Here is a 15,971-nt window from a genome sequence, read left to right as displayed (position 1 = left end):
CGCCGTCTCGCGACCCCTCCTCATTGCTCCCGGCCTTGCCGTGGTCTAACGACTGGATGAGGGCTGTATCAATTCCGGATGCTCACCCGGGACTTCCCTGGTGAAATGCGGTTGAGCTATTCACGTCTGTTGCGCGGTCGTGCATCACAGGAGTGCCGAGGACAATCCGACGTCATGCGGTGCTCCTCAAAATAGAGTGGCAAATTGGAGCAATGCAGAGGTAGGAGGGAGTGCGGGAATATTTTTGTGCGGGAGGCGTTTGTGGTCAAAGTGCTGAGATTTGGTGACCGAAGTGCGAAGTAACGTGCGGTGCCGGTTGGGAATTGGTGCGCAGATTTGAACGAAATAATGGCGTGCGATTCCCGTGCATGGGTTGTGTAGTGTGCAGCGGAGATGTGGTGGATCTGAGCTATGGGAGGCATTGTGGTGTGCTTATTATCAATTGCCTATTGAATGGCGTGTGTGCTTGCATGCTTGTTATGTACTCTGGCTAAAAGGACAGGGTTAGGGTAGGAATCAGAATATAAATCAGAGGCATTTATTAGACCAAACTACGACACCCATGCAACGCACTTCATCCTGTGAACCCACGAGACATGAGGTGAGGACTAACTGCACGAAGACTAATGAAATAACTGCATGAGGGGTGCTATTGCCTTCTCGGCATGCGGTTTTGCAGAACCGCAACAATATCTAACATACATATATATATATATATATATATATATATATATATATATATATATATATATATATATATATATATATATATATATATATACATATACATATACATATACACATACACACCCCGGAATATATGTATATATATACCGGAAAATGTATATCTATATCAGGATGCCCTGGAAAGGGCAATCATCATGAATGTTTGAAGTACAAATCAAACATAGTGTCCAACACGTTTCTGGCTGTGCAACCCCAAGTAATCTTTACCTCTCACAGTTTGCTGACGTCAGTCAACAAGGATGTGCTCCCCACCTCACAAACCAGCAATGTTATTTATGAGTTTAAGTGCCGATGTGAAGCTCGGTACGTGGGCCGCACAACACTGAGATTGGCTGATCGGATCAAACAACACATCCCCTTGGCGATTCGAAGAAAGATTGTGAGGGTTAGAACACAACCAGTGTGAGCATGTAGAAATATTGAGCAACCACCGGCCAATGTACCTGCTTCATCTGCCAATCCACAGGACCTGGTTGTCAACCCTATCTGTGCAGACCAGTACAATGCAGAGATGTTCAGGATATTGAGCCGAGGTCGAAGCTCGTTTCATTTACGTATGTTGGAAGCAACCTTCATCATGACCACAGATCCAATACTATGTCGTCAAAAGGAATTTGTACGATCTCTGTGTCTCTTTCAGCATGGAAAGATCAAGGGAAGTACGTTAACAAATGGTGAATGGACCTTAGGGGAAACCCCTCCACCCGCTCTCCAGGATGCGGTTGCAAACGTCAATCATTGAGGAACTCTGCTCCAGCCAATGGGAGCCTTAGGTGAAGATGATGAGCCGACCAATGGGCGTTCGGATTAAACATGACATCATTACAGTTGAACCAATCAGCGTCTACCTTATTGAGACCTGCAGAAAAGCATGCACCTTCACTTCCTCCTTCACTTGCTGCGATTTTTAACCTGAAGAGTGCAGCAAGAAAAGCTTCGGTCACTATTATGTCGTGTTTGTTTGTATCCATATGAAAGTTCTGTAGTTCCAAACATCTGTATATATATATATATATATATATATAGTTATGGAAATGGCCCTTATTGAACGACTAAATATAGGATTAGCTCAGATCCCCCATTAAATGCATGTATAGTTAGGTTGTTTGGTAAAATGGACGTTATATGTGTGTCGGGAGGTGTAAGAGGCTGTATTATTGTTGTGCGGTGGTGGTGGAACGAGAACTCCCTCTTTTTCTTCCCCATACCGGACGAGGCCCCGCCCAGTTGGTTGAGAGGTGTGCTCGTGGAACGAGAGAGCAAGCGAAGACCACGTGAACAACTTCAGTTAGGCAGTTTGGAAAACTGCAGTCGGTTGAGAGGGTGCTCGTGTTTCGAAGCGAGCGAACGTAAGAGAGGCTGCCTGTACGTCGAGTCAGCCTGCACGGAGAAACAGAGGATGGAGTTGGGAAGTCAGGCTGCGAGGCGGGAAGGCAGGAGAGGCTCCCAGCCACCTGTTCAGACCACGTGGTCACGGCATGCGTCATGGCAGGCGTGGCAGGACGACTGCATGAACATTGGAAGCTGCAGACACAATTGGGGGATGCCTTGGAAGACGTGAGGAGTTATGAAGATTATGTAAAGGAGGTGCAAATTGAAATGGACGAGGCACAACGGCACGCAGACTAGATTCAGAAAAAGGATGTGTACGTTGGGTCACAACAAGTGGCCGACATACGGGAACGAATTCGGTGGCTGAAAGACGACGTAGCCAACAGAGTCGACAAACAATGTGGAAAAAAGACTTTAGTAGTGTTCAATACCCGTAATTTGGAATATGAGAAGAGCAAACTGAACAAAAGAATAGAGGAAGAGCAGATTGGTATCTCCCAGGATAGGAAGAACGGAAAAAAAAGCTAGAAAAGGAAAAACGTGAACACAATTTGGAACTGAAACAACTGAAGGAAGAGGTACGATCAGGCAATCAGGTAAGAGAAAGCCTAGAACAGAAGATAAAAAGAGGAGAGAAATCTCTGGAGCAAAGGAAGGAAGAATTGTTGGAAAAGTCAAGACAGTTCAAAGAACTACAGGGAGAAATGAGGAAAGTAGAGTGCAGTACCTATGAGTTGGAATGAGAGAAGAGCAACCTGAACGAAAGAATAGAGGAAGAGCAAATTAGTAATTCCCAGGAGAGAGAGAACTTGGAAGAAGAATGGAAAACAAAGCTGGAAAAGGAAAAACGGAAACACGATTTGGAATGGAGACAACTGGAGGAAGAGGTAAGATCAGATGATCAGGAAAGAGAAAGCCTAGAACGGAAGATAAAAAAATAAAAGGAATATCAGGAACACCTAAAGGAATACGGTAAAAAAAGGACGAATTGAGGGAGGAAGCATGCGAAAGAGGTGCGTAGATGAGCAAGAGAATGGATGAAATGAGGGAGGAAGCATGCAAAAGAGGTGAGGAGGCGAGAGAGGAATTCCGGAAAAAAAACAGCTTCTGAGTTACGGAAACACCAAAACAAAGAGACTGGATTACAAAACGAGCTGATTATGATAAGAGACGAAAGAAAGAGAACGGAGAATGAAACGTTAAGGAACCACACTGTGCAGATCAAACAGTTAGAAGCCAAAGCAAGGTTGGAGTACGCGGAGATAGTGAAGGAACAACGAATGAGACAGGAAAAGGAAATCAACCGAGGGAAGGAAGCGACGAGATTGGAGAAGGAAGAACAAGAGAGACAGTGGGATAGAAAAGAAAAAGAACATGGATTTGAAATTGAACAACTAAAGGAAAAAGCAAGGTTGGAGTACGAGGAGATAGTGAAAGAACAACAAACGAAACAGGAAAGGGAAATCAGCCAATTGAAGGATGCGACGAGATTGGAGAATGAGGAACAAGAGAGACAGTGGGATAAGAAACAGGAAAAGGAAATCAACAAAATGAAGGAAACGATGAGATTGGAGAATGAAAAACATGAGAGACGGTGGGATAGAAAACAAAAGGAAAACGAATTTGAAACTGACCAACTCAAGGAGAGAGCAAAGTTGGAGTCCACGGAGATGGAAAAACTCCGGAAAGATAACGAACAACTAAAAAGGCTCGGAGAGGAAGAACGACTCAAATGGAAAAGAAAACGGAGCCAGGAAGTAGAACAGCACAATAATATGGGATGTGTGGCATCACCACAGGGAGTAATGTTAGTGGTGCGGGACTCGATTGACATCACTCGTCGGATGACACCACAATTCGAGCAAACCGTGGTGAAGGAGACATTGAGGGAGCATACGGGGTTGTTGACGAATGAAATACATTTTGAGCAGGTCCAGCGTGTGGAGCTGAGAGCCCCAGAGGAGTGTGGGGAACCGATGATGAGCAACCTGCTGGAGAGAAGCGACCGGACTGAGATGACGGAAACGAAGCAGGTATGTGGGTACATGCATACATGGTGCGGACGAGGAGCTTAAGGTAGAAATTGAATTATACATTAAGAAGAGACTCTGTCCGATGGGGTGCACGTATGCGTGACCCCTGGATGTGTGTGTGGAGTGCTTGTGAACGAATGCTGTGAGCCCACAGTCCAGACTACAGCACCGGTATGTGCTGCCGAGGCCGAAACGTGTGTGGGTACTCACGTGGCGTTCAGGAATGTAACCCTGGAGTGCGAGGCAGTCGGTCAGTGCACAGGCAAGGTTGAAGGTGTGGAATGTGAACACCTAACCTTGGAATGTGTGCAGCCTGCTGTGTGTGGGAGTCCTGAGCGTGGAATGAGTGGTGACATAGGAAATAGGTTTGAGGTGCAAGGGGAAATAGAAATGCCACCAGGACAGAACTTGATCCAGGGGACGGAAACCATAATGGACAGCTCCGCATGGGTTCTTACAGAGTTGGAGGTGCTGCATCCAGGAGCAGTTTTAGATTGGATTTTAGAAATCCAATTTTAATTTCTCTTTCAGCCTCACAGGAACTTTGGAGTGGAGTGCAGATGAGTGGCAGGCGGCACTGGCGTGTGTCACTTGGTCTTCAGACCTTTCTGAGCACACGAGTGGTTTGGTTCGCTGAGTAGGGTTTATCTGTCTTCAGAGCGTTATGGAGAAGAGGGGTAGGCCACCTCCCTGATTGGGGTTTACCTGATTTCCGTGAACCCTGGAGAAGAGGGGGAGGCCATTCCACCGATTGGGGTTTACCTGACTTCCGGGAACCCTGGAGAAAAGGAGGGGGTAGATCACAGCCCCCATTGAGGCGTGACCCCTTTGAGCCATGGCGGAAAGGTGGCGGGGTTATGTATGTAATGGGAAATGAGGGATTCGTTCCCTCACTCCCCTTCCAATGAGCCAAAGAAGCAGGCCATATGGGAATGTGAAAATTTTGATTGGAAATTGTACCGAAAGCGATTGCAAATTGAGAGAGGAGAGAAGGCATAAGAATGGCACGGTAGATTTGGGAGATTATTGAAGAAAAAAAAAAGCGGTGGAGACATTACAGGCAGAGCATTCGACACACCTGAAACAAGTGGATGACAAAGAGTGGCTTGTTTGAGGAAGGATTGAAATGCCTGGTTAGAACCATGCAGAGGTTCATGAGGCTGGTGAAGAGATTTTGATGTTTCGTTTAAATTGTTGGAAATAAACGGTTGGGGCAGTATGGAGGAGGCCAGCGGATGACGGACGTAGTGACAAATTAATTTGGGCTGGATGAAAAAGTGTACTGGTTAAATTTGATGACTAAGTGGGATCCGAGGGATTGGTGTGTTTTCGTTTTCACATAAACATGAAAGGTGTTGGATGGTGTTGTGGGCTGGGTGTGCGGCACTGTGGAAAGAATGACTAAAGTGTTTGGGTGAATGGCGTGATTGTGCAAATGAGGAGAGTAAGTGCGAACAACGTAGCTTGTCGGTAGGAGTCTCCTAACCAGGTTGGTGAAGGTTAGGGGGACTTAGCGAATTTGCCATGGATTCTGGCTGCTGTTCCATTGTGCAGGCAGACTGCGAGAGAGTAATGTATGAACACGAACATTGGTAAAGGTAATAACAGTTATATTCTTGTGTATTTGCAGATGCAGCTTCATCATTTGTAATCTAATAAACGGATGTCACAAAATGGAGTAGTTCCTATTTATGATGAAGCTGAGCAATGAACATCACCGCTGAGGCAACCAACCCGCAGGATACCCACCATCAACTGTCCTATCACTGACTGCGAGTAATTAATCCACCCCCGATGTTGAAGGAGTCCTGGCTGCGGCGCTCATCACGACTCGATGCCTTTGGACTATAGGACGCCACTCAACACCTTGCATTTACGAGCACCTGCCTCACAGGTCAAAACACCTGCCACTCCAGTCACTGGTGCGAGAAGCTCGCATACTCGACGTCCACCTGCATGGCAAACATCGGGTGACTACGACATGACGAGCGTTGTGTTTGGGGCAGAATAATCCCCCGGTCCATGTCTTGCGTGATGGGTAGCCCACCCCACATGATCGCACGGTTTATTTATTTTCTTGTTACATATCCATATAAACTCATTTCGTTCAGTTACAATTACACATCAGGTACAAATGTGCACAAGATATCAGTCCTTGTTATCTTGCCAAAACAAAGTTTTTGCAAGATATGTTCGTCAGCTTGTGTTTTTTTTGTTGTTGTTTGTTTGTCTGTAATCACATATAAAAAATTCTGCAGAGCACAGTTATCATCGGAAATTTTTATAACTTCGCATATCAGAGGCCTATAGAGGTCCCTTTCAGCGCATAAAATTTTGAAGGTCAAGGTCAAGGTCAAGGTCACTTTGTCGCAAATCAGGGGAGTCGACGAAACCCTTATTTTTTGAGTAATTTTGATCGGATAGTCTTCAAACTTCATGGGAATATAGTTCATGGTCTGGCGCTCAGTTGATTAATTTTTGGTGGCGATTGGCCTTGACCTTCATATGTTTTTATTTTTGTTTGTCTGTAATCACGTAGAAATCACTCTGCAGAGCACAGTTATCATTGGAAATTTTTGTAACTTCGCATTTCAGAGGCCTATAGAGGTCCCTTTCAGCACATAAAATTTTGAAGGTCAAGGTCAAAGGTCAAGGTCACTTTGTCGCAAATCAGGGGAGTCGACGAAACCCTTAATTTGAGTAATTTTAATCTAATCGTCTCCAAACTTTATGGGAATATAGTTCATGGTCTGGCGCTCAGCTGATTAGTTTTTGGTGGCGATTGGCCTTGACCTTCATGGTTAGCGCCTGAGGTCAAACATATTTGACCCCAAGGTCAAATTTTCAAGTTTTAGGAACCATATCGTGTAGTACCTCAAATTGAACACCTCGATGAGTGCTTTCTAGATATGTCAAGCTTGAGACATTATGACGTCATTTGGTGACGTTATGAGGCAAACACATATTTTTCATGGTTACTCTGTAGAACGATTCTCATCGGAATCTCTCGTCGGCAGATATTCCTCAAGGAGTCGCTCCCAGTGGATAGCAGCTCTGTTCACCTCAGTGTGACCTCAAAGAAGTCACACGTGGTCACCTTTTGGCAAGATACGGGTCACCCTGCGGGTGACATTGGTTTATTCCTTGTCCATCACAATGACTTGGAGGGAGATAGAGAGCAATGTATGAACACGAACATTGGTAAAGGTAATAACAGTTATATTCTTGTGTATTTGAAGATGCAGCTTCATCATTTGTAATCCAATAAAGGGATGTCATAAAATGGAGTAGTTCCTATTTAACTGCGAGGGGTAGGTGCACGCCAAGGTATGGGGATACTGGTTGGTAGTGTGACATGGTATGCGAAGTTGGTGAGTCGGGAAATAGGGCAGCAGGGCTTTGGGGGTTCCTGGCAGGTGAAGGCTGTCAGAGGTGCCAGGAGAGCACCATAGGGTTCAGTGCCAGGAGAGCACGGTAGGTTCAGTGCCAGGAGAGCACGGGTAGGGTTCAGTGCCAGGAGAGCACAGTGTAGGTGCTATGAGAGCACAGTATGGGTGCTATGAGAGCACAGTATGGGTGCTATGAGAGCACAGTGTAGGTGCTATGAGAGCACAGTGTAGGTGCTATGAGAGCACAGTATGGGGGCTAGAGAGAGCCACCCCTTAGTTAGGAGCACCAGAAGCACGCTCAGGTGAACCCCGAGGTCGCTGGGTGTCCTCCACCCCTGATTGGAAGCAGGCAAAGAGGCTTAGTAGTAGTCACACTCCCCAGCCAGCAAGTTATGCCTGGCACCACCAAATGGAAAAAGACAAATAAGGGCCTTGCCCAGGTTTAATAGAATGGAACAGTGTGCCAGGTCGGGAAAAAAATTGGTCATTAGGATCATTCTAGCCATAGCAGGGTTTGTTGCATTGTCTGGAGCTAAAAGTGAATGGTTAGGTTCGATGGACTCTCCTCCGCACCATTCATGCATGACACCTGGTACGAGTAGTGTTGATGGGAAAATTTATTCGCAAGGGCCAGGCTCGGTCACCCTCTCCAAGTGCCAGAGAGGCCACCAGTATGTCATGAGCACGCATCCACAAAGATAACAGTTGAGTAAGAAACACACAATCCTGACTGTTAAAAAAAAAAAAGAGAGAAAGGCAGAAAAAAAAAGAGAACTTAACCAAAACAAGTCAGGCAAGGAAGGTTAAGGGTACACTCCACCTCACCTGGTCTGAGGTCATCACACCCATTTGCGTCCTCAAGAACACCTCCAAACTGCATTTGCTTACCATCGATATCACCGTGCCACCATTGCTGTGTCACCTGCTGTCCAACGCAGGCCTTGTTGCCTGCTGCTGCTTGTGAGTAGGCCATATGGGCCGAAGCATTCTTGTGGGCCATTGAAGCCAAAGTGCTTTTGTGGGCCGTTGCGGCCGAAGATTCATGCCATTTTGTGGGCTCAGTGGGCCGAAGAACTCTTTGTGAGATTCGGCCACTGGGCCGACTGAACTCACCTGGTGAGGGGCCAATAAGGCCACGAAGTGGGGAAACCCTCAGGGGTGAATGGACGATACTGACGGGATGGGGCATGAAGGAGCGAACACGTGAAAGAACTTTGAATGTCCTGCTCCTATGCCAATATTGGTGTTAAAAGTAAAATTGAATGCACTCCCGTTCACATCCATAGTTAGAATGTTAAGTAGTGTGCATAGAGTGTGAATTTGTTGTTAGATTGGTGACCCGACACACTAGGATAAGGACATGCCAATCTTACTGTGACACTGGTTTTTGGAGTTAAGTGCTTCCCATGTTGTGGGTTGGAATAAATGGGAGATCTGTGCTGTACGTTAGACAGGGCCATTGCCGTGGGCTGCCCCAGATGGAGGCTCGGAGAGCCTCGGGAGAAAGGTGGGGGTAGTGTTACGGAAATGGCCCTAATTGGACTAATAAATATAGGATTAGCTCAGATCCCCCATTAAATGCATGTATAATTAGGTTGTTTGGTAAATGGACGTTATATGTGTCGGGAGGTGAAGAGGCTGTATTATTGTTGTGCGGTGGTGGTGGAATGAGAACTCCCTCTCCTTCTTCCCCATACCGGACGAGGCCCCGCCCAGTGGGTTGAGAGGTGTGCTCGTGGAACGAGAGAGCAAGCGAAGACCTCGTGAACAACTTCAGTTTGGCAGTTTGGAAAACTGCAGTCGGTTGAGAGGGTGCTCGTGTTTCGAAGCGAGTGAACGTAAGAGTGGCTGCCTGCACAGAGTCGGCCTTTTTGGGGCAGTGGGAGAGGCGGCCTGCACGGAGAAACTGAGAGGACGCAGTTGGGAAGTCGGGCTTCGAGGTGGGAAGGCAGGAGAGGAGACGCCGGAGCCTCTGACGGTCCCGGCTCACATCAACGGCTCGACACGTTTGCCGATCCGCTTGCCGGAGGCCGGCACCTCAATTTTGGCCTTGTCTGATGAATGGGCCAGGCCTGGATTTGTATGCTGGACCGTGAGAGAGATCAGCTGAGGCCCATCGTCGACCTTACGCGGGGTCAGAGCACGCGGAGACCGCATGCGGTGCGAAGGGGGCAAAAGGAGGACGAGCTCCATTTCGCCACGCGGCGCATTCGAGCTGGAGCTCGAATCCCTGGACATCCGTCTGTTGCGAGCGACATTCGTGCTTTTGACACTGTCCTCTCGTCCATGAGACATCACCAAGTACTCTGTCTTGTCTTGCATGCATGCTGTCTGTCTATCTATCTGTCCTTGGCTGCACGTTGTTTTTTTTTTTTTTGTATACCTTGGTCGAGGCTCGTATGAGAGCAAACACACAACTCACAGCAAGGAGGCATGAGACAAGAGGGGCGGGAGTGGAAGGGACAAAACAGTGGGGAACAGACACATTAAGTGAACTGTGGAAGGAAGAGGGATGGGGATGGGACGGGGAACATGGCGAAGAGAAGATGGACATTTCAGGGACTTTCAGGAAGGAAAGCAGGAGAAATGAAGGAAGTGGGCTTGGGTGGATTATCGGGGGTAGAAAAGATCGAGGATTTGGATGGGGGAAGATAAGAGGTGGTGGTGAACAGCTGTTTTGAAAGCCTGGAGGGAAGAATGGGAAAGAATAGAGTGAGGAAGTTTATTCCAAAGGCGGGAAAAAAGAGGAATGAAAGTGAAGATGAGCAGTGATTCGTGATTTTGGTAGTTTTACCAGAAGGGGGTTGTTGGCGGACCTTGAGCGCCCTGTGGAAATGTGGTGGGGACAAATCGCAGAGAGAGCAGGGGGGGCAAGGCTGGAGAGGAGTCGGTAGAAGACAGAAAGACCACCGACCAACCTGCGGTGATTGAGTGAGAGGCCCAAAGACTCAGCTTCATTGCGGGAGATGCCGATGATCTTAAATGCCCTGGTTTCGACAGCGTTAAGCCGAGAAAGGTGGGAGGCAGGAGCACCAGCCCAGAGGGGAGAGCAGTACTCCATCAGGCTACGGACAAAAGCTTTGTGAGTGGTCAGGAGCTCAAGAGGGCCGAGGAAGGACTCAGCACGACGGAGGATTCCCAGTCGGCGACTGGTTTAAGGCATATTTCGGTAGTGACCCCCTCGAAACCTGTAGTCCGTGGTTCTCTAGTTAAGAACGGGTTGAGCATTGTTAATAAAACCATTGTCATGAATTTTGCTTGTGTTCTGATCCCCGATAAATCTGGTTGACTCGTATGAAGTTGACGCTATGGATTAAATAGTGTCGCGTTGAATAACGATCCGTTCGATTGGCATATAAAACCAAAAATGGTTACAGACTGGCAGAAAACGCTCGGCATCTGACAAAACCAGTCGAACTCGGGGTTCTATTTCCCCAACTGGCAAGGTACAAGGATTACGTTGGTATCGCGATTGAAGGCACGCGACCCGAGGCCTGTGCTAGGCCGGCCGGCGTTATAGATTCCTGAGACGGCCGGAGTGGGTTGAGAATCCCTCAGTCGCTGAATCCTTAACACTACACACACACACACACACACACACACACACACACACACACACACACACACACACACACACACACACACACACACACACACACACACACACACACACACACATACCTTGACATACAAATGCACTAACTTACGAGTATTCCGTGTTACGAGCCGTTGCTCGGACGATTTTTTGCTTTGTGTTGCGAGTCTAGATCCGAGTTACGAGTGGAGCGAGCTTTGAGATGCGCACAGCCAAGCAAGCGAACACCCGCATCTCCCGCCTCTCACTCGTTCAGTTATCTTGGTTATCTCATTGAGTAGGGTCGTTAAGCAATTAATTACAATTAAGGGTCGTTACACTTAATTGTAGCAATTAAGTGTAACGGCAAAGGGAATAAAAAAAAAAAATGTAAAAAAAAAATTGTCGCAATTAAGTTTAGCGATAAAGTGTGATGAGACCTTCAAATCTCCTCTGCCTATCTCCTCCACCACCACCTCCACCAGAATCTTCAGTAAGCCGAAGTCGTCTCATCTCCAAGGTAAATACACTTTATAAAACCAGTTTATTTATTTATATTCCATTTTATTATCTTTAACCTCTGCCATCGAAGATCGGAGGTTACCGTTATCACCCCTTTCTGTTTGTTTGTTTGTGAACAGTATTACGGAAAAAACTCCGATGGAACTTGGTAGGGGGATTAGGTATGGTCTAAGGATCATGCCATTAGATTTTGGACTTGGTCCAAAATCCAATATGGCTGCTATGAAAAAAAAAATTTGAATTTTTTTTTTTTTTTTGCATTTCTACATGTTTTAAGTGATTTCCAACCCCCCCCCCCAAAGAAAAAATTATTTTGCAACTTTTATTTCAACAAAATTTCGAATTTTTTTTGTTGCATTTCTACATGTTATAAGTGATTTCCAACCCCCCCCCCCCCAAAGAAAAAATTATTTTGCAACTTTTATTTCAACAAAATTTCGAATTTTTTTTGTTGCATTTCTACATGTTATAAGTGATTTCCAACAAAAAACATGCCAAAATTATAATTGCGGCTGATTTTGGAACTTCAGGTTGATATACCCACGTAAAATCAATTTCTGTCTCAAGGAATCTAGTTATGACGAATGAATTGAGTATGTAAAAGTTAAAAGTAAAAGGGAAAGTTGCAAACTATAACTCTGTGAGCACTGTTGACGTCAAATTGAATTAATAGGATATCAGGTTCACTTGAGTGACCTAGCAGTATTGGCGGCAGAGGTTTTGCACTCTACCGAGTGCTCCCCCTCTAGTTGTATTATGTTTTGTATTAATTATTTATAAATACATTTCTCATTTTTAAAACTACGTAACAAAGAAAATAGGGTGTTTTTTGGGGGGCTGGAACTGATTAATGCTATTTTAATTAATTTCAATTGGGAAAATTGTTTTGATATAAGAGCAAACCGAGTTACGAGCTCGGTCACAGAACAAATTAAACTCATTTGTCAAGGTATTACTGTATATATATATATATATGTATATATATATATATATATATTCGCTGTGCTGGCGGTTAACGTTAAACCCCTGACCCAAATTGCAAATTGTGGTGATGGGCGGTGATCATCGCCAGCCCGGATAGCTGAGCAGGTCTTCTTCAGAGGCGGACACGTTGATCCTCTGAGATTATCACGCAAGTGGGAGGGGTGGGGCACAATGGCGGAGCGATGGTAGCACAGAAAGATACACAGCACAGCGGGGTTTATACTCGAACCCCACGACAAATACATGGACACATGAACTTAAAATAAACTCAGAAATTTAACGACAATAGAAATATTTACAAGGGACAATAATTCAGAATGAAATAATAATAACATGAAGTAAGTTAATCCTAAAGTCGAGATGCCTCGACACAGAGACTTAAATACAGACAAGTGGAAATAAAAGAAAAGCAATTCCTCCCTTTATTCCGGCACTCAGCTTGTCCAGAGATGGTCTTTATGAAACGTGGAATCGAGGAGTTTCATCCTGCAAGTGTAGACGTATGCAGAATGTGGCGCTGAGCCGCTCTCTCACAGTGGGAAAAACATGAGTCAGGCAATTAGTGAGTGGTATTCAACACTAAAGCTCAGAGACCCCAGGCAGCTGCTTGATGCATCGATCGTCCTCACTCACCCCGTTTGACATATACGAGGCTCTGGGTTCGTCTCTCACGACCCAACCAAGAGCCAGTGGCCAACGTTTTGCTCAGCAAGTGAACCAATTAGCCTCAGCATGAGTACGAGAATCATGCCGTCTTTTTCATGCGTTGAAGGAAAGCCAGCCATAAAGCCTGTTTTTACAGGCCATCTCCAAGCTATGTTCTCTGGCGACCACATGCTTCCTTCACTCCGCACTCATGCGCTCCTCCTTGCTACGAGCTGCTTCCCATCCTCTCTGATCACCTGCCTCCTATGCCCTCTTCTTCTTCCTGCCACTAACGTCATGCCCACCAATCATCAGCCTCGGGGGTGTGACTTCGCTCGCTGTCACGCTTATCGGTGGGAATGCTTGCCTACTTAGTCATGTTATAAAAAATGCAATACAAAAAACATTGCGAAAAGTCAAAAGGGGGCAAATACATACTGGGGAAACCTATCCTTAATCCCTATCCAATTAACACAGCACCAACCCCCCCCCCCCCTCCCATGTGGTGACAGGTAACACTTAAGCTCAGTTTCCCTATTTAATTACATCGAGATGTCTCCGACACATCCACGGACCAAACAACTCTACTCAATCCTAACTTTCGTTTTACATTCCTCTATCTTCCCCCACAACCATAACTATATATATATATATATATATATATATATATATATATATATATATATATATATATATATATATATATATATATATATATATATATATATATATATATATATATATATATATATATATATATATATATATATATATATTGTTACGAATCTGGAAGCCATTGCACACAGACAGACAGCGGTCCCCGTAGCTCAGTTATTTCGATAAGTATGTGTACAGTTAGAATCCCTCCTTCTGTCTAATGGGAATTCCATGTGTGCACTCCGAGTTATTTTATAGTCAGGTTTATTACATCCTCATCAACAACAACAACGACACCACCCTCACTCGACCCGGTCGCCATTACGCACGTGTTCGCGACCACGGACGTGAGCGGAGGTTTCGTCACCTCAGGGCTGGCTCCGCCTTAGCCAGATGGAGTGTTCGGCCCGACCAATGAAGGGCCACGAGTCGCCTGACAACTGACCGCCCAATCAGGAGGTGAGGGCAAAAAGAAGAAACCCTCCCACCTCAAGAAGAGTCGGGTGGTTGTCTGGAGCAGTGTTGGAGAGACAAGAGTGCGTTCGGCAGGATCGTGGCGATTGCGGTGTGCGGTCTTGGTAGCGAGTGCGGCTTGGTCTGGGTCGTGGGTTCGAGTCCCACCGTGGTGGTTTGCGTTGGAGCGCTCGATCTGGGATCCCCGTTCCCGTCACGGACTCCAAGCTCCACAAGTGCGGGTCCGGTGGAACCGCACGAGGCGGGGAGGTACGTGAATAGGTCCCTGCCCTCAGCTCACCTTCCCTCCGAGCTGAAAGGCAGAAATAAAGACCCAACGGGGTCCAGTTCGTGTGTATGTGTGTATGTGTGTATGTGTGTATGTGTGTATGTGTGTATGTGTGTATGTGTGTATGTGTGTATGTGTGTGTATGTGTGTGTATGTGTGTGTATGTGTGTGTATGTGTGTGTATGTGTGTGTGTGTGTATGTGTGTGTATGTGTGTGTGTATGTGTGTATGTATGTGTGTATGTGTGTGTGTGTGTGTGTGTGTGTGTGTGTGTGTGTGTGTGTGTGTGTGTGTGTGTGTGTGTGTGTGTGTGTGTGTGTGTGTGTGTGTGTGTGTGTGTGTGTGTGTGTGTGTGTGTGTGTGTGTGTGTGTGTGTGTGTGTGTGTGTGTGTGTGTGTGTGTGTGTGTGTGTGTGGCGCCGTCCTGTAAGTAGAAACTGTTAAGTGCTTTTCGCTAATTGTACATCGCTTGCATTTCTTTTATTTGGTTAACTCTGTTGTGTCCCCCCCCTCCCCCTTATAAAGTAAACCCTCGTTAAATGTTCCAGCTCGTTGTCTGTCACTTTCTTCCATTGGCCCAGCACGGTGCTTATTGAGAATTAGGGAAGCCCTTTGTGCCGTAAATTGTTAATTTGGTCTGGCGCGGCTTTGGTAACTTCAGCTCGGTTCCGCCAGATCCGAGTCGGACAAAGTCGGCCGAGGGTGTGGCTTCCCCGGTAGTTAGACGGCGTGAGTACCTAGGGAAATTGGAATAGACACCAAGCTACATGCATCAGGTTTGCAGAAGCCAAAGCCCAACACACCGTCACACAAAGACGCGGCGCTCAGAGTACAAGAGAAACAGGACAAACGCCGTGGAGCAAAGGATGTGAACTTTGAATGTGGTTCCTTCGTCCGAGTGAGGAAACCTGGCGTCTTCCGAAAAGAACAATCCAAATTTTCAGCCCCTCTCCAAGTTATGGGGCAAAGAGGATCTGACACTTACAAACTTACAAACTTACAAACAAACGGACGGATCTGGGATGCGTCTCATGTGGGATCTGCCCGTCGAGGGAATGCAAGAGATGACGCCGAGCTCCCACTCCTTCCTGACATCACCGCGCCACCGGTGTAAAACACATCAGAACACGTGCAGGTCGGCCGGGACGCCGCAACTTGCAGCCCTCCAGTCTGGACTCAAGATTGTGTGATGACGTCACGTGAAGTCCTTTGAGAATAAGAAAAGGAAGATAATTTAAACGGTTGTCATGTTTATAATGACTTGTTTTATGGTTAATCCATACTGCGGCAATTACTACATTTCAACTGCGAGTTAATTAATACGATTGTTGTCCACTGAGATGTGGT

At 46.2% G+C, this 15,971-nt stretch overlaps 2 protein-coding genes across 6 annotated transcripts in view; one reads left to right on the top strand and one right to left on the bottom strand.

Annotated features, from left to right (window-relative positions):
• The window catches only part of ACADS (acyl-CoA dehydrogenase short chain), a 79,630-nt gene that overhangs the window by 62,901 nt on the left and 758 nt on the right, over positions 1 to 15,971 (bottom strand). The window contains exon 2 of one of the 4 annotated variants that reach the window (XM_085859309.1): positions 15,626 to 15,831. The exons of the other annotated variants lie outside the window; for them this stretch is intronic. The gene's annotated coding sequence lies outside the window, so the exon portion shown is untranslated. The remainder of the gene's footprint in view (positions 1 to 15,625; positions 15,832 to 15,971) is intronic. 4 annotated transcript variants of the gene reach the window in all.
• On the top strand, positions 818 to 7,378 carry LOC147011236 (uncharacterized). 2 transcript variants are annotated; one of them, XR_015052319.1, is made up of 3 exons: positions 818 to 4,112; positions 5,743 to 6,082; positions 7,130 to 7,378. XR_015052319.1 is itself a non-coding variant. In XM_085859311.1 (2 exons), exons 1-2 carry the CDS (start codon positions 3,240 to 3,242, stop codon positions 5,761 to 5,763), a joined length of 894 nt encoding a protein of 297 aa, XP_085715437.1. In that variant the 5' UTR covers positions 818 to 3,239; the 3' UTR covers positions 5,764 to 7,378. The 2 variants fall into 2 exon arrangements, 1 of the variants encoding a protein (XP_085715437.1); XM_085859311.1 differs by having other exon boundaries at positions 5,743 to 7,378.

This window comes from Eptatretus burgeri, chromosome 16 (assembly GCF_056783735.1).
Source record: "Eptatretus burgeri isolate ZD-2024b chromosome 16, Ebu_testis_v1, whole genome shotgun sequence".
NCBI classification, from domain to species: Eukaryota; Metazoa; Chordata; class Myxini; order Myxiniformes; family Myxinidae; genus Eptatretus; species Eptatretus burgeri.
The sequence above is the reverse complement of the archived record's forward strand: the minus strand, read 5'-3'. Positions and strand labels throughout refer to the sequence as shown.

Excerpts from the sequence above, each read along its gene's own strand:
- LOC147011236 (XM_085859311.1), top strand. The coding sequence starts at position 3,240 with ATGATAAGAGACGAAAGAAAGAGAACGGAGAATGAAACGTTAAGGAAC. Across the intron at positions 4,113-5,742 it reads AGATGACGGAAACGAAGCAG|ATGCAGCTTCATCATTTGTA; the intron begins GTATGTGGGTAC and ends GTGTATTTGCAG.